Genomic DNA, 18,498 nt, shown 5'->3' with positions numbered 1-18,498 from the left:
ACAAGTGAAGTGAAAAATAAATTATATGATGGATGAGTTAAATGTGAGAGAACCCCATCCTCTCTATATAGGCTGTACAGTATGCAGAAATAAAATGCATGACATTTTTGGAAAGAAATTTTAAAAAATAATGCTTTTATTTAGCAAGGATGCTTTACGTCAACCAAAAGTGATGATAAAGATTTCTATTTCAGATAAATACTGTTCATCTGAACCTTCTATTCATCAAAGAAACCTGAAAAAATCTACTCAGCTGTTTTCAACATAATAAATAATAACAATAAATGTTTTTGAGCAGCAAATCAGAATATTAGAATGATTTCTGAAGGATCACGTGACTGGAGTAATGATGCTAAAAATTCAGCTTTGAAATCACAGGAATAAATTACATTTTAAAATATATTCAAATAGAAAACAGCTATTTTAAATAGTAAAAATATTTCAGAATTTTACTGTTATTGCCGTATTTTGGATCAAATAAATGAAAGCTTGGTGCGCAGAAGAATCTTCTTTAAAACATATTAAAAATCTTACTGTTCAAAAACTTTTGACTGGTGGCTTATAAATGAAATATTTACCCAAATTTAATGTTAGAAATTGCAGTGAAAAAGAATCATTTAGAAATACGTCAAATATTAACCTTAGTTTGAAGGATGTTTACAGTGCATAGAAGCGAGCGCAGAGCGTGGTGACGTCATATCCTTGCCCCGGAAGCTGAAGCTCGTCGCTGGTTAAACCTAAAGCCTCTTGTGTATGTTGGCGAAGTCAGGGAGGGTCAACTTTCTTTTTCCATTTATCGCAAAATATACGCGGTGACATTTGTTTACACATAGGTAAACCTAATTGAAGATCGTATTTTATCCGAAATGGAGTCCTCTGAGCACGGTAAGTGTCGTTTGTCGGTGATTTTTCTGTGCTATGAGCAGGTGCCGCGAAGATGTGTGTCTAGTGGGTGGCGCCAATAAAAAAGTGCAAAACAACTCATATTTAAAGGGTTATAAAGATCGTGTCCCATAGAAAAAAATATAATATTAACGAGAAACTTCATGTCTTGTATTTTGGGGGTTTAACTGTAGTGGCTGTAATTGGGTGTACTAAAACTGTCGGCACATTACATGCCAGGTCTATAATAGATCAGTGTTGGTCGGCCTGACAGCTGAACATGTAGTGTTGACCTAGCTGGAGATACTTAAAACTAGAATTAGAGCAAGTACTCTATTTTTAAACAAAAGAAACAGCTGTAGTTCTTCTTGGTGTCATTGACTGGATAAGGTATGAAGACACACAGTATCAATATACCAGCTCTTTTTCCCTGAATCCTTCTTTTTTTATTTGTCTATAGGCCCTTCAGTGACATCTCCAGGTGTAGCCAGTGGAGGGACGCTACCGCCAGGCCTGACAGAGGAGGAGGCAGAAGAGATACAGGTGGAGCTCATCAAGGTACCACAGACTTTGTCCTTCATCCTGAACCCCAGTCAGGCCCCCAGTAAAAAATGTTGATTCTCCTTATCCGCTTATGTGCATTTTAAGACATCTGGAAGGCAAAGATTAAATAACAATAGCTTTAAAATAGTCTCTTTTACTTTTTGTTTGTGTCAGTGAAAAAAAAAAAAACTCAACACATAGTCATGAGAAATAGCATTTGGGTTTGGAATGATGAAATTTGTATATGTACTTGATAAGAGAATAATAATAGATTTTTATGAGAACTATATCTTTAAATTTTGAGCATAGACCAGACATGGGCATTACAATATACAAAGGTTGCGGATGCTTAGAGGTTTCTTATCAATAAGAGAAATTTGATGGAATGAAAAAGGAGTTGTATAAAGAAAAATAGTTGTTATTGTAAAGTAAGGCATTTAAACTGTTTGGAAATATTTTTATTTTGATGGTCTGTCCTAACCACAACCTAAAAACACACTTGTCAAAGCCACAAGTTTTAACATGTTCTAGTAGGTCTGAGGATGATTTGTGAATTTACTGAAAGAAAGTGCAACCAAATTCATTTTATGTGACCCTGGGCCACAAAACTAGTCATAAGGGTCAATTTTTTGAAATACATCATCTGAGAGCTGAATAAATAAGCATTTTAGTGATGTATGGTTTGTTAGGATAGGACAATATTTGGCTGAGACACAACTATTTGAACATCTGGAATCTGAGGGTGCCAAAAAATCTAAACATTAAGAAAATTGCCTTTAAATTGTCCAAATGAAGTTTTTAAGCAATGCATATTTTTAATCAAAAATTAAGTTTTGAAATATTTACGGTAGGAAATTTTCAAAATATCTTAATGGAACATGATCTTTACTTAATATCCTAATGATTTTGGCATTAAAAAAAAAAAATAATAATAATAATTTTGACCCATACAATGTATTTTTGGCTATTGCTACAAATATACTCATGCTACTTATGACTGGTTTTGTGGTCTAGGGTATTCATTTGCAAGATGCACACTTTAATTCTTAATCGTAATGCACTGAAAATGGCTCTGGTTGAGTTGTTTGTCTCCCTGAATGTTAACAGTTTATTTATAACAGACTTTATATATAAAATGCAAAGCTACTTACTTCCATCTCACATTTTAACCATTTAAACTGAAATGTTTTGCTAGAATTAAGCTCAGATGTAAAAGTCTTTTTTTTTTTTTTTTTGGTGTTGTATGATATACTTACCAACATTACATTACAAACATTTTAACTGTGTTATTATATTTCTTTCTGACATCTGAAAATAATTCATTTAAAATAATTCAATAAAAATTTTCATTTTTTCAGTTTCAATTTATCACCTGAGAGCACATCAACCTCATAATCATACTCCGTTCAGTTACCCAATTACTAAAACTCTATTTTATTTTTTAGGTAAATGAAGACGTTACTTTTGGTTTTGATGTTTCTATAAAAAATCGTTTTGGTGCATAACTAATAAAATGTTTTTATTTTATGCTGAGGCCAGTTTTTGAGCCTGGGAAGATCTAGTTAACAATTACAGGGCTAGTTCACCCAAAAATAAAAATTCTGTCATTAATTACTCATCCTAATGTCGCTCCAAACCCGTAAGATCTTTGTTCATCTTCAGAACATAAATGAAGATATTTTTGATGAAATCCAAGAGCTTTCTGACAGCAACGCAACTATGATGTTCAAGTCGTTATTTTTGTTTTCTTTGTGTGCACAAAATATTCTCGTAGCTTCATAAAATTAGGGTTGAACCACTGATGTCATATGGACTGTTTTAACAATGTCCTACTACCTTTCTGGGCCTTGAACGTGGTAGTTGCGTTGCTGTCTATGCAGAGTCAGAAGGCTGTTGGATTTCATCAAAATCTTAATATCTTAATTTGTGTTCTGAAAATGAACGAAGGTCTTACGGGTTCGGAACGACATGAGGGTGAGTAACTAATGACAGAATTTTCTTTTTTTGGGTGAACTTTGCCTTTAATTCTAAATTCTAAGCATTTGTTTAATTTTACCATGTATTTTTCTGTGTTAGGTGGAGGATGAGATTCAGACTCTGAGACAGGTTCTCGTGGCGAAGGAGAGGCACGCGGCTGAGCTCAAGCGCAGACTCGGCATCAGTCCCCTCTCTGAAATCAAACAGAACCTCACCAAAGGCTGGCATGACGTTCAGTGCTCCAATGCGTGAGTACTTCCTGTCTGTTACACCTGTCCACTCTAAACATTAAACTAAACATCATCTTAACATTCATCTGTCTTTTCTAATGTGTTTTTCTACATGGGCTGTTTGAGTCTCTTAACAGTAACCGCTGATGTGACATAATTTTTTATTTCAATATGTCATGTACATGTATAAAAGCATACATTGTATATATAAGTTATTTATATATACCAAATTAATATCTCTACAGTCCTACTTTCTTGAAACGAATCTTTGGTGTTCTGGCATCTCAGCTAAACTCTTTTTAAAAATTACTTTTTCTGTTAATATATCTATATTTCTGCTTCTAGTTATATGAGAACCTCACAAACTCTTGGAGACTTGAATCGTAGAGTTGCCTCATCTAATTTGTGAGTTTTCTCTCTTTTGCCTGTTGTTGCTTGGTCTGGTGATTCTGTTTGCTAGGTGTGGATCTGCTACTCTTTTGTTTCTATTTTAATTGTATTCTTTTTGGTCCTTCCCATGATCCTCTCCTGATTACATGTTTCTGTGTTCCCTTTCTATAAACAGGAACTTGACAGCTCACAATCAGTCAATCAATCAATACAAGACAATTAAAGATTTTGTTGTAATTACCAAAATATTATGACAGCATATATCTAATCATTAATAATAAAGAGATTATATCATGTGCTGTTGGGTCTTTGGCTCATATAAGGGCAGATGTGAACATTTGAAAGGACAGACCTTTCCTTCCACCTAGTTATGTATGCAGATATATTCAGCTTCCCTAAACGTGATATCAGACCTCTATTAAAGTGCGTAAATAAATGAGTAGAAACATAAAGGTTTTTAATTCTCTTTAGCAGAACATTTTGAGATTAGTGCTTAGTAATGTGCAATTTATGTATATATATATATATATATATATATATATATATATATATATATATATATATATATATATATATATATATATATATATAAAAAGCTCACATATAGTGTTAGGCAGGGTTTTATACAAGTCAAAGTACTTGAAAAAGAAGTCAAACCTGTTTTAGTAGTTTTTCGACATCCCTCAGTGGTTGTGTTTGAAGCGTTTTGCTTTTAGATCAATGTGTTTATACTCTGGTATTGTCATTTTTAAAGTTTAAAGTTTAGGCTTGTGTTCTGGTCCAGCACCATTCCTTTCCTGGCCCTTCAATTTTATTTATTTATTTATTTTTATTAATTTGAGGTCTGATGTCAGAAAGTTTTGACATCCATGAGTTTGTTGCAGCGTGCACAGTTTACAAAATTTACAGAGTTTTGTACATTATAATGTTAATAAAGTGGAAATTTGTGTTTGTAGATACCTTACAGCTTCATCCACACTTGAGGAAATTGGACGTTCTGATGCGTAAGTTTGATTTTGGTTTTATTAATATTTAATTTTTTATTTAAATACATTTTATCTTTTCATTTTCAAAAGTAGGGCCCTATGAAATCCGTTTAATTTTTTCCTAAATTCCATTTGTTCCATTTTAATTTTCTGCATTTATTTTTACAATATTTTTACAATCTTAAAATATTTCTGGTTATCAAAACGAAGACATAAAATATTAATTTAATTTATATTTTAATCAAATGAAAAATAAACACTTTATTTTTTGGCAAACAAAGTTACTATTAAAATTGCAACATGAAAGAAATATTGTGCGATTATTCCTTAATAAAATAAATTTGTAATAATTTTAGTAATAATAGTAGTAGTAGTAGTAGTATTACGTACATTCTACTATTCTATTCTACATTCTACTATTCTACATTCTACTATTCTACATTCTACTAAAAAATAGTAGTATATGTCTTCAAGTTAGACCAATCTTTTATTTTGACGGGTTGCTGTGAATACATTTACATTTCTCTGTGTGTATGATATAGCAATAGTTTCTCCCAAAATAAACTTCAAAGCAGTTTTGGAAATGTTGATGTCCTCATTTGGCAAGACAGCAGATGCTGAAATCATCACGAGCGTCACATGCACTTCAGTCTGTTTGTAGTAAGCTAAACCGCTTGTCTGCGCCATTCACACACACAATTCATATTTAGATAGTCTTTTGCTTAATATTTAGAGATACTAGTCTATATCACGATTTGATTTAAGTGTGCTGACCTACTTTTGATTAATTCATTGACAAATTCGTGACATTCGACATTATACACTAAAATTAGTTTTCATGACTGGATTCCGCAATTCTGTTAGCATTTTCCGCATTACGGAAAACGGGTCCTAGTTCAAAAGGTCCCTGCATTGGACTACAGTGTGTATTTTATTTTTAATCTGGGTTTTGTTTTGTTTTGTAAAATGTTTCAAACTGCCATATAAAAATGTCCTTGCAACTGTGTAATTATCCAGTTAAATACCACATAATATTAATCAACAACCTGTACTTGCTGTAGGGTTAGAGTTTGGTTTAGGGTTAGTTACCAAGTACGTGTAACATGTAACAAAGGTGTAAAATAAGCTTTACGCTGTACACTGTAAAATAAAATGTTAGACAACGTATTAAGTAAAATGTACAATTAATACACACACAATAAAGTATGTTAATACATTAATATGATAATGCCTTTTATTATAGACCAGGCCTGTAAAGCAGCACTCAGCACTTCAACCCTGAAATAGATTGAAAACCTTTCTCTTCAGATTGACAGACCTTAATCTTGTAAGAGCACTGATGTCACTATGGTTAAGAAACCAAACAACAGGCTTCTCGATGACACTAGCACAATGTTTCCTAAGCGTCATCGTATGACCCGTTAGACCCCTCTGATGTCAAATAGATCAGATCATAAATCAAAAAGGCTGTAAGGACACAAAGTCTTTACTGCCTTGCTATAATTTTAATAAAGAATCGTTTTAAAAAGGAATAGTTTAGGGGACATCTTCCTTATGGGAACAGTGATCTAAATAGTGTTACTGCCAACCCAGATCCATAGCCGCTATGCTAACTCCCTTGTCAATCACGCCTCATTAGATATCAGTGCCCTGCGATATCGTTGTTGTGTGGTTTGGAACGGGTATGGTGTATGTACTTGGGGCATGTGCTGAGAAAGCTGACTTGGAGAACACATGATGGGATTTTCCCAAAGCAAAGTGGCTTAGCCTTACCTAAGGTCATTAGAGGACTCTGTGAGGGATTCTCTGTGGCTGTGCACTTGTTTGCTTCAGAGATTACAATACATCTGAGAGACTTAAACAATTGTGTGGGGGGAAAAAGTGTGTATAGTTTTTTAATTAGAACAGGAGCTTATCTAATCAGGATGATAATGTGTGTTCAATCCAGGTGCAGATTTTGTACATTAAGATTCAGACAGCAGCATCTGGTACAAAAAGATGGACAGACAGGTGTCTAGATAGTTAGGCCTGTCAGCTTTTACTTGAATAATTCACCCAAAAATGAAGGTTCTGTCATTATTTATTCAGCCTTATGTCGTCTTTAACCCATATGCTGTTATTGTTTTCTGTGGTTACAAAAAATTTAATTCACTGTATTCCAAGTCTTTTGAACCTGTATGTTAGCTGCAGGATAAAATTTATACTACCATTTAGTTTGGGGTCAAAAAAATAATAATTTTAAGAAATTAATCTTTTTAATCAGCAAGCATACAATACATTGATTAAAAGTGACAGTAAAGACATTTATAATTTTATATTTTAAATAAATGCAGTTCTTCTGAACTTTCTAGTCATTAAAGAAGAAAATATGTATCACCATTTCTACATAAATATTAAGCAGCACAATTGTTTTCAACTTGATAATAATAAAAAATGTTTCTTGCGCACTAAATCAACATTAGAATGATTTCTGAAGGATCATGAAAATTCAGCTTAAAATATTTTCAAATATAAAACATTTTATATTTGAATTGTAATATGTGACCCTGGACCACAAAACCAGTCATTGGGTACATTGTTCTTAACAATGCATATTACTAATCATTTATGTTTTGATATATTTATGGTAGGAAATTTACAGAATATCTTCATGGAACATGATCTTTATTTAATAAAACTAATTTTGACCCATATATTGTATTGTTGGCTGTTGTTACAAATATAGCCATGCTACTTATGACTGGTTTTGTGGTCCAGGGTCACATATTACTGTTTTTATTATTTGTTCAAATAAATGCAGCCCTAGTGAGTATAAGAGTCTTCTTTCAAATACATTTAAAAAAGTTTTACAGACCCCAGACCTTTGAAAAGTAGTTTATATAGTGAACTAACTGTACAGACTACTTTTATGTTACTTTTACATTGTGTTTTTCCATAACGTCAACTCCATGACTTTTAAGAGATTAGCAGGCAATTTCAAATTTGAAGTTTATTTTAAACATTTAGCTGCATGCCTATTTCGTCTATCTAAAAATGTTGTGTTTTTGATGCATTCATCTCTAAAGTGATGTTTTATTTTGCTTGTCTTGGTTCTTAGTTGCCTCTCTATCTGAACTGGCAGCTTTAGTAGTTCAATGCCAACTGGTATGTTCAAAATATAACTGACAACTGCTAAAAGGAGAACTTGTTCTGTCTCTCGACTTCTTTAGCTATAAGAGGACTCAGGAGACTCTGTCTCAGGCAGGTCAGATGACATCAGCTGCGTTCTCGACAGTGGGCTCCGCCATCAGAAACCGATTTGGAGAGATGAGGTGAACTCTATATTCCTCCTCTGCATACCTTCTCTCACTGTTTTATCTCCCATCTTCTTCTTCTCCCATCTCATAAACTTTTCATTCTCCTTTTTTATCACTTTCTCTCTGATTCATTGTATGACGGTTGCTTTCCTATGTACTGACTGTTTGAAGCTCTTATGACTTCGTTTCAAAGTTGTTTTCTGAAGAAAACAGAGTCCCAATCCTCTTTTCGATCTGGTCCTTTTAGGATAAAGTGTCCCTTTTATTTTCTATGATAGAACTTTAAGAATACATGGATTAAAGCTTTAAAAATATATCACCTCTCAGTTTTTGAATACTATTCTGACATTTGAGTGGAAAAAGGATATTCAGGACGAATGTAGGACTAGACTTGATTTAGCTGACAAATAATTTATTTGAAATAATGTGCACTGATGAATGCACATTATGTCCATTAAAATAGAAAATGTGGTCCGTTTTGATTTAGTGTTAAATTTAAAGGTGAAAAAGGCATTCATATTTAATACATATTTTAGCCAGGCATCTGTCTTCAGATTTGGACTAATAGCCAACAGCCACTGACTGACAGTAGCACTAATAATGAGGTATTTGTATGGTGGGAAATCTCCAGATGGCTGCAGTGGCATGAGTTCTGTGGTGTTTAGCAATGGAACAGCTTGTTTTGAACACCATACAAAAAAAACAGAGCTTATCAGAATGAGACATTAAACTCAGATATGACACCAAACAAACAGGTTGTAAATTTGCATAGCTTCTCAAATCGTGCTTCCCGTATATACCCTTGTTTTTGCTTCTGTGACTAATTAACCTGTTACGTAGACTACTGTTCAGATGTTTGGGGTTTGGGGTCTAATGGCAAAACCTGTATTTTCAGTATCATTACTTCAGTCTTCAGTGTCACATGAGCCTTCAGAAATCATTCTAATATGCTGACCCCAAACTTTTAAACACTAGTGTTGTGCCCACTAACATCCTATTTTACAACCTTTATCTACACAGCTAGTTTCTAGCTATTTTACTCTCTTCTGTCTAGTATATATCATCAATATTATGTTCTGCTAGAGGTTTGAAATGGTTCTTTTGTTTACTGCTGTGTTTTTCTCCACACCGCTGCATTCGGGCTGCTCAGGGCTCTGCCGTACTCTAACTCTGGGTAAGAGCTAAACGAGAGCCTGCATTGATGGCAGCCATCTTCTTTTTGAGGTCTCCTGTACCTTCTAGAGCATTCTATGGTACCTGTGAAGCGATTGATATATCTGAATCTACCCTTATTGCTGTCACTGATGTCCAGGTTTTGCATATGACCTTAAATTACTAGAGCTGTGATAGAGATGTTAGATAAGTTTGTTCTGATTCTTTAATGAGTTTTTTCATTGTGCTCTACAATTTTTCTCTCTGTCTCTCTGCTCTGTGCTCGGCTAACGCTGTCTGCTCGGCTAACTCTGCCTGCTCGCTCTGTCTCCAACCTGCTCTCCGCAGTAGCAACTTTTCCATGCGTCACTCTTTAAGTATGCCAGCTATGAGGTAAAGTACCAGCCCTTCTCTCGCCCATTCCCCTCTGCATATTAATGTCTGTCTGAACGTTCTGTCTTTCACCTGTTGTACAAATCACTTTTATTCAACTTCCATACAATTGTAATACTTGTTCATAGGCACATGTAACATACTATAATTTTAACTGAAAGGTCAACCATTTGGAACGAGTCTGTATCAGGGTCAGAAATTAACTTTTCCATTAAGGGGCAATATTCGCCCCTGGAATTCATTTCCGGAGACATTTTTTACGTTTGTAAAGGTAATATTTATAATCATGTTATTATTATAATAACCACACTATTTTGTCTTTAAAGTCAAATGTGACCCTGGACCACAAAACCTTAAAGTCTTAAGTCGCTGGGGTATATTTGTAGCAATAGCCAAAAATACATTGTATGGGTCAAAATTATTGATTTTTCTTTTATGCCAAAAAACATTAGGATATTAAGTAAAGATCATGTTCCATGGAGATATTTAGTAAAATTCGTATTGTAAATATCTCAAAACTTAATTTTTGATTACTAATATGCATTGCTACGAACTTCATTTGGAAATTTTAAAGGTGATTTTCTCAATATTTAGATTTTTTTTTTTGCACCCTCAAATTCCATATATTCAGATAGTTGTATCTCAGCCAAATATTGTCCTATCCTAACATACATTAATTGAAAGCTTATTTATTCAGCTTTCAGATGATGTATAAATCTCAATTTTGAAAAATTGACCCTTATGACTAGTTTTGTGGTCCAGGGTCACAAATGCTTAAATTTACCCAATTGCTTTAATATTTTAAACTGGTGTCAATAACAATAGACTGTTTAAAATTGTATCACAATTATTAAAAACAGGAGCTCAGAGGGCTAAAATATTATGACAGAAATCAATATTGTAGATTATTGCTCTTTATACTGTAATGATTATTATTATTGACATAGAACAGTATAAAATGATTTTGTTTTGTTTTGAGCACATCACATTTTGGCTTCACAGACAAACATGTCGGTCCATGACGTCAGTCTACCCTAGCGCAACTTATGCATAAACTCCTGTTATCATCACTGACGCTACAAAATTAATCCTTTCTTTACATTGTATCTGCACTGTGTTGTTTATGATGAGAAAATTCCAGTGTTGTCAGGTTTTCAAAACAAAACCGCCCTATTGCATTACAGGGGGTCCCCGGTAAAAGTCGTGTTCCGGGAGAGGGTAAAATCATATATTGTAAAAAATATGGATGTAGTGTCCGTGACGTCACCCGTAGGTTTCTGAAGAGCATTTTTGAAGCTCTTAGTGGGCGGTAGTCGGCCATTGCCATCTTGGAATCGCATCACTGCACGTCACTCCCGGTTAATCGAAAATGGCCCAATGTTAAAGTAGCCCAATTCGGTAGGAAAACCGCAGACTTGGCAACACTGGTCTGTGCATTCGGTTTTAAAGGGACAGCAGCCTAATTTAGTTGCTATTGACTAATCTCTGATTGGTGCGTTTTCAGCACTAACTAATCTAAGTGCCTCTGACTGGCCAAAGCATTCCTAAGTTCAACAGAAAAGCGTTTGATTGGTCACAAGACTCTGCGCTGCACAAAACAGCACGTAAAAGCCTTTTAATGCGGTGTGAGTGGATCTAAATGTAACTCTGCGAATCGATACTTTTCTTTCATTTTCACATTTCATTTTAATCGCCTCAATTATTTCCGACCCTGATCTGTATACGCTTTTTAAGGAAAATAGCTCATAGCTTCATATTTACGTGAGAAGCAATATAGAGGTATAACAGGTATGAAAAGACAGATAGTTTCAGGTAGAACCAAAGGGATGGTTAACAGTTTAATAGTAGATACACACATTTTTTTTTTGCATGGAAAGCAAATGCTTTTTCACTTTGTGTGGCTGTTTAAGCTCTGTCAGCGCTGCTTTTCTTAAACGGGTAGAAAGCCTTTCTTTTTTCCTTTGTAAGACTGTCTATTTGTGTCAACTTTTTCCTTTGCATCTTAGGTTGCATGTAGAGAAACTAAAGCTATATAAAACCTAGCTAGTTTTTTTGTCATTAATCTTTTTTAATATCTCCCCAGGAACTCGCCAAGCTTTAAATCCTTTGAGGACAAGGTGGAGAACATGAAGGTTGGAGCTTTTTAATTTTTTTCTCCATTGATTAGTTTCTATTTTAGTTCCTGCTGAGCATTTTCTTCTTGCACAGCTGTTAATTTCTGTTGCTGATAATGACAGTAATGCATGTTCATGTTTTGTTATGCTTACCATCCATTGTGTGTTTTGCCTCCTGAAGTACAAAGTAATGGGGCGATCGAATGGAGAGAGCGACCATTCACCAACCAGCAACAACGCACCCTTCTGAGCAGGAAGCACAACCTCATGACCAAGAACTGACCTCTGTGATCCTCTTTAGCGCTGCATCCAAATACACTCCAGTCTCGCCACTGCTAAGTTAACGTCAAATGAATGTACAGACAGGAAACAATGCTTTAAGAAACTAATGCAAAGAGATAATTATTACTCTAACATCTGAAGATTGTCACCCTTGCATATGCATTATAGCCAAATTTGAATATTAAAAACTGGATAACCCTTTTTGGGACTGTTAGGTTTTCCTCTGTGCACCGAATTACCTTTAAATGTATTGTAATATTTTATTTTGTCAAGCAATGGGGCTTCTCTGACACTTCGGTAGTAACTGGTCTGTTACGATCTGCATGAAAATGTGAAACGTTTGCACAGCTCACACATAGAATGTCCTAAAACACATCAGGCATCCTCAGCCTGCTTCGTTGCCACTGTTTATTATTGTTACATGCTTCCTACAAAGAATATTGCACTGGTTATTACCCTGCTTGTTACTCAGGGCAAAAGGTGCTAAAGCGTTCCTTGTGACATGACTCGAGCACCAGATGTTCATCTCTGAAGGTGTGTACTAAATTATTCACATTTATTTTATTGTCTTTTTTTAATTCTTCCCCAGTTTTCCAAGTCATGATAAAAAATATACTACAACATGTTCTAACAAAGATGTTTTGAGATTCAAGCTATACATACCTCCCCTTTTTCTTCTCATCATCTCTCGGTAAATAAGAAAAACTTTTTGTCTAAATGTTTTCCCCTTGGTTTGCTTATATTTTACATGGCGGTGTCTAGCATAGACATAGATTTTCCCCCACAGTACTGTACTGTAACAATGATCATAAAGGTGAAAATTTGGTGAAAAGATGGGGTTTATAAGATATTTAATTGCTAATCAGATGCAAGACTAATATTTCCAAGTAAGATAATGTAATGATTATAATATTTAATCAAATATTGTGGTGGGCAAATGTCAATTTCACTGTGATGTAGTGGAAAATTCATTTTTAATTTATTTTTTGGTCAGATTATTATTTTTCTTTTGATTCCTTGTGCTGATGGGAGTACTGTCCATGCAATGATCTGTAAGAGAATGTTACCATACTGACCTAACTACTGTATACATGTTTGATGCTTTGTGGCTGTAACATACTACACCGTTCAGGGTTTATTAAAGATAAAGAAAATAACGAGAATATTGTGGTTTGCTCTGTCCATGCACATGCTTGAATTTAGAATAAGCTTTACATTTCATCCAAATTTACTTGGTATACATGGTTCTGACCTTTACCATAAATGGCCAATAATTATGACAGACAGCAGGTGGCGACAAACATTTGCATATTAATTCGGCTGCCCGTGGTAAATTGCATTGAATAAGAGTTGCAACAAATTAAACTGATTGGAACAGTAAGATAGAGATTTTTTTTCACAGGGTCCCCACGGGTCCTTGAAATCCTTAAAAGTTTGTGAATCTGAAAAAAAGAATTATGGCCCTGGAAATAGACATGCATAGATGCAGGTCCTTGGAAGTGCTTTAGTTTATTTTTGTGCAAAGACGTTTTCTGGAAAATATTCCATATTATTACCTCCGGTCCTTAAGTCCTTAAATTTGAGGGTATTGGACCTGGAAAGTCCTTGAAAAGTCCTTGAATTTGAAGTTAACCAAGGTGTGGGAACCCTGTTTTCAGTACCCACCTTATTCTTGAACAGGGAAGTACGCACATGGGCGAGACTTTGGGTTCATTAGCCGCTATAGGGATATAACAATCATAATAACTAACAATGAAACAGTAAAACTGTTTGCGGTGTGTGTTCATAATTAATATAATACTTTAAAATAATATGGTAAGACAAACCCATTTCCAATATCAAGCAGTAAAACAAGCTGTTTTGTACAGCTAAAAATAGCTGGACGTGGATAAGACCGGAAACCAGACCCATAAAATTTACAAATGGCTGCGTCCGTTCTTACGGGAAAACATAGATGCACATATATGCACTTTTTACCTTTCTGTTAGTATAGGATAATCTCCAACAATTTATTTTCCTTTAGAAAACAAACTTCCAAGACAGGTGTCCTTGTTGGAGTAATGGAATGGTTAACTTGCGGATTTGATTTGTTTAGCTGCGCTTATCTGCTCTTTTTGACAGCTGTGCACACCGCGTACCACTTCTGTGAAACAACTGTTGTTTTGACCTGCCAATCTCGTGCCAGCAACCAAGCCACGCCCATAACATCGTGCCAGAAAACAAACCACGCCTTCAAACGTGTGCCACAGACAATGAACGTCCCAACTTCAAGTCAGCTGCCAAGCCACGCCCTCTGGGAGGGACAAACTTTATCGTCACTCAGGTGATAAATAGTCCATGCGCCCAATATGCGGTAGAATTTGGAGCGGAGGAGCGAAAGACCTTGGAGGGTCTCACCCAAGAACCAAACTACAAATGGGCCCCGTCGCCTAGCGTTTACCCGACCAAGCCTTGCTTTTGGTGCATTACCAACATCACCACTCACCAAAACTAAAAGGTAAGGAAATGAAGAAATAGCTCATTATCGTTTTGTTAACATTTTACAAGGGCAGTTTAGAAATGAAAAGCATTGTTTACTTTTTTGTTGTTGTTGCAATTAACTATTAATATCTGTAGTTCCGAGGTGATGCAAATGAATAAACTGTACGAATTTTTCACATATTTAGAAGTCACCTAGTTGCAATTGATGAAGTGTATTGAGATGGTTTTCTTTAGTATTTTTGCACTTATACTTCTACACCAGTTTTTTTTTCTTAGTAGTTTTAACATTTAGTCCACGTTGTGTTTTTAAAGCACTAGTGTGACCTAAACGTCTCGTCTGTTATATGTAGCACAGAAGGGTATTATCCAGGTCACGTGGTAAATCCCTTTTCCCATCTGGAACTTGACATTGACGTCTGCAGGTCCTTGACGTGAAACTAAAGCTACACTAATACTAAATTATTTACATTCATTCGGATTAATCACTGTGTTATTATTTATAATTGCTGTACATAGGTGGCTTACCTTTACATTATAATTATTTTTTTCAAGTGCAAGTAAAAGGAGATGCACTTATTTTGTGTGCATGACTTTTTTTAGTATAATCTATAGCCTGGAAATGTCATGAAGTCCATATTTTGTTCTTTATATTAAATTCTCAAAGTTACTGCAACTTTGGAAAACCGGCTACTTTCAAAGCCACGTGTCATGAAACATGAGCTATTCCGCGTGCATGTTGCAATGGGGTCGTGTCTGTTCTAAGCAAGTGGGTCGCTGAATATGGAAATATGATTCTTAAAGTAACAGCTGTTAAGTCTCATCACACCAAACTCTACAGAAGGAGGATAATAGCACCGTTAACCAGTGTTGCCAAGTCTTGCAAGAATTGGGCTATTTTAACACTGTTGCTTCGGGGGTTTTTTGATGTCCCGGGTTGAAGCGACCCCAATAACTTCATATTTAGTCCCTGAAATGTGAGTTTTCTAGGGGAACCCAGACTAAAAAAAACCAGAACATGAGTTTTAACAGGGATCTAAAAGGGCTCATTTTGAATAGCAATTGGGCAGATTTTGTTGTGAAAACTTGGCAACCCTGCCATTAACCTATTGGAAAAATGTTGGTGAATCTTTGAGTGTGATCCAGACATAGTTAAAACCTCACCAGATAGATTGTTTGTTCGCCTGCCTACCTGAGATATTTTCCAAGCTGCCCTAGTATTTAAAAGATCAGGTTGTCATGCAGCTGTCGTCCTCAAACACATTAGTCCTCATTATTACTGTAAATCTTTTTTTAAACAGGTCTACCATCTTTCCATCTTCCACACGGTTGACACTTCGAGGACGGGGAAAATGGCAGCAATTCCATCTAGTGGTTCCCTTGTCGCCACCCATGATTACTACCGAAGTGAGTAAATGTTTTTCTTTCACATTATAATCGACATGTTAAATAAGTTCTCTTTTTAACCATTTTTGTTTTATGTTGCAGGGCGCATAGGATCTACATCCAGCAACAGTTCCTGTGGCAGTTCGGAGTACTCTGGGGAGGTCATTCCACACCCACCAGGTATATCATCTGATGTTTATCATCTTAAAATCCACATAAAAATGTGATAAGATATAGCCAGCTTGTAAAAGAATACAAAAGCTCACTGTCTAATTCCATGGCAGGTCTGGCACGTCAGGACTCTGGCCACTGGTGGGCCAGTTTCTTCTTTGGGAAGCAGAATCAAATGGGGACACCCAATGGATTCGAATCTCAGCAGAAGTGAGTTTAAGACTGCTTTGTGTTTGGCTTGAGCTTTTGAGTTCTGGTTTTCATGCAAGGTGTTCTTGATTTTGGTTTGCAGGACTGGCACCTACACAGTGACAAACGGTCAGGTGACCTGCGTTGCCCGAGAGATTGTGATGAAAAGACAAATGAGTGAGAGCAGTGACTCTGGGAAGGAGCCTGGATCCCCTCTCCCCTCGTAACCACCCTGATCCAATTCCACACCCCTCACCCCTCAATCCAGGAGTCACCGTGGGCAGAAGCAGGCGGCGGAGGCTCCATTTTTTATTTTTAGTAAAAACCGGCTGCTTTGTTATGCCATGCTATATAGTGCTCTTTTTGTATTTATGACCAAATCAACAATGTAAAACAAACTTGCAAATATATGCTTTCTGTATGACTTGAGTATGTTAGTGTAAGTCACTGTATCACTGGGTGCACTTTGCAATTGTTATATTTGCTGTGAATAAATGACTAACTGCAGCCTAAAGTATGGTGTGATGGTTTCTGTTCCTCCTGCATGCTGTCATTACACAGTGTGTTATTTAAAATGATCATATGCAGTTCCATAAGCATGGATTATTATGGTGAATCACTATTAGGCTATCAATGTATTTTCATACAGGGATTAGCACTAAACAGTCTCTGTTCAGTGACTCTGCTATTTTACAGAGAGTGAGCTGCTAATCAACAGCCTGTGTGCAAGACGTTTGGAATTAAGCAGGCTTTCGTACGATTAAAACACGTGTTAAGATAGGACACACTAATGCGGTTTATATAACGCTACACCTGCTGTCATTGGATGCATCTATTCTACATGTGGCAGCAGGAAACTAAAGCTGTTTTTTCCATCTGGCAGAATTAACTTTTATAAACCAGCTAACTGCAATATGGCCCTCTGCTTAACTTGAAAGTGTTAATGGCAAATGAAAGAAAATAAATGGTATTTTTGCATACTCCTAATGATAATTCCCCCATATCTGTTACTAATCATAGAAATGTGGCGTAGATTCAAAAGCAGATTATTGGCCAAAAATAAAATGGTTTTAGAAACCGTGACCTAAAACACTGTTTAAACCGTTCTCTAAACCAATTGTGAAAGTCAGTTTGTGCTTCTTAAGCAGAGCATTGTTTGTACTACCCTGCTGTAGTAGCTATATGTCGAAGCCTCTGGCCTACTTCTAAAGATTGAATTTGATAGAAAGTTAGGTTGACCAGGCATTCACATCACAACATGCTGATATTTACATCAAATTTGAATTCAGATATTCGCATAAGACAATTTTATACTTTAAAATACTTGTATTTTTCATACACATATAATTTCACTTTAGAAGACTTTTATTTATTCACTGGGGTTATATCCACCTTGTTCTTCAACACGGAGTAATTACTTAAATTTTTCTCCATATAATGGACTGATATGGTGCCTCAATTTTGAACTTCCAAAATGCAGTGTACTGTAAATGCGGCTTCAAACGATCCCAAATGCGGTTGTAGATGATTGAAGCCGAGGAAGAATGGTGGGTCATTCCAGCTGGAATCATCAAATGGTCCCCACCTGACCCCCTCAGATTTGTCTGAAAAAAATCTGTGTGATGGGTAATATGCCCAATAGATCATATACAAAATTTCAGATCTCTACTGTGCATACTTTTTTCACAAAAAATCTGTAAAAAAGTTTGTTTTTTACCCCGTTTTGGCATCACTGTCTGAGTGACCATGTTCAGACTGAAATATCTCCAGAACTATTTGTGCCAGGTCCATGAAATTTTCTGGGCTAAAAGTCCTAGTCCAGAACTGCATGAATTACAACTCACAGCATTGTTACTGAATTTACACCTGAATGCTGGCCCTCTACTTTTCTTTGAAACTATTACTTTAAGGGTTTTCAGGTGTCCATAGAAACCTCAATCTTCAATGTATAAGCATCAAACTTGGTAAATGGTCTGATATGTACCATGTCTTTCACATCCTTTGACATCAGACAATAGAGTCTGATGGA

The 18,498-nt window shown here is 35.6% G+C and overlaps 2 protein-coding genes across 10 annotated transcripts; both read left to right on the top strand.

The window, feature by feature from the left end:
- The first annotated feature begins 702 nt into the window (after positions 1 to 702).
- Positions 703 to 13,402, top strand: tpd52l2a (tpd52 like 2a). 9 transcript variants are annotated; one of them, XM_051116788.1, is made up of 10 exons: positions 703 to 885; positions 1,343 to 1,440; positions 3,502 to 3,650; positions 3,978 to 4,037; positions 4,979 to 5,026; positions 8,218 to 8,319; positions 9,455 to 9,478; positions 9,805 to 9,849; positions 11,933 to 11,981; positions 12,145 to 13,402. In XM_051116788.1, the coding sequence occupies exons 1-10, from the start codon at positions 867 to 869 to the stop codon at positions 12,211 to 12,213; spliced, it is 663 nt and encodes a 220-aa protein (XP_050972745.1). In that variant the 5' UTR covers positions 703 to 866; the 3' UTR covers positions 12,214 to 13,402. The 9 variants fall into 9 exon arrangements, 7 of the variants coding, with proteins under 7 accessions (XP_050972745.1, XP_050972748.1, XP_050972746.1 ...); XR_007828244.1 differs by lacking the exon at positions 12,145 to 13,402 and having other exon boundaries at positions 9,455 to 9,557; positions 11,933 to 11,979; XM_051116791.1 differs by lacking the exon at positions 3,978 to 4,037.
- Positions 13,403 to 14,579: 1,177 nt separating this feature from the next.
- On the top strand, positions 14,580 to 16,983 carry ppdpfa (pancreatic progenitor cell differentiation and proliferation factor a). The gene is made up of 5 exons (XM_051117676.1): positions 14,580 to 14,742; positions 16,025 to 16,130; positions 16,212 to 16,289; positions 16,394 to 16,490; positions 16,573 to 16,983. Exons 2-5 carry the CDS (start codon positions 16,076 to 16,078, stop codon positions 16,694 to 16,696), a joined length of 354 nt encoding a protein of 117 aa, XP_050973633.1. The 5' UTR covers positions 14,580 to 14,742; positions 16,025 to 16,075; the 3' UTR covers positions 16,697 to 16,983.
- Positions 16,984 to 18,498: the final 1,515 nt, after the last annotated feature.

Source organism: Labeo rohita, chromosome 8 (assembly GCF_022985175.1).
Source record: "Labeo rohita strain BAU-BD-2019 chromosome 8, IGBB_LRoh.1.0, whole genome shotgun sequence".
NCBI classification, from domain to species: Eukaryota; Metazoa; Chordata; class Actinopteri; order Cypriniformes; family Cyprinidae; genus Labeo; species Labeo rohita.
This window is presented reverse-complemented; position numbering and strand designations above follow the sequence as displayed.

Coding starts and splice junctions, on each gene's coding strand:
- tpd52l2a (XM_051116788.1), top strand. Junction 1,441..3,501: donor TACAGGTGGAGCTCATCAAG/GTACCACAGACT, acceptor TTTCTGTGTTAG/GTGGAGGATGAGATTCAGAC. Junction 9,479..9,804: donor CTGCCGTACTCTAACTCTGG/GTAAGAGCTAAA, acceptor TGCTCTCCGCAG/TAGCAACTTTTCCATGCGTC.
- ppdpfa (XM_051117676.1), top strand. CDS start 16,076: ATGGCAGCAATTCCATCTAGTGGTTCCCTTGTCGCCACCCATGATTAC. Junction 16,290..16,393: donor GGTCATTCCACACCCACCAG/GTATATCATCTG, acceptor ATTCCATGGCAG/GTCTGGCACGTCAGGACTCT. Junction 16,491..16,572: donor GGATTCGAATCTCAGCAGAA/GTGAGTTTAAGA, acceptor TTTGGTTTGCAG/GACTGGCACCTACACAGTGA.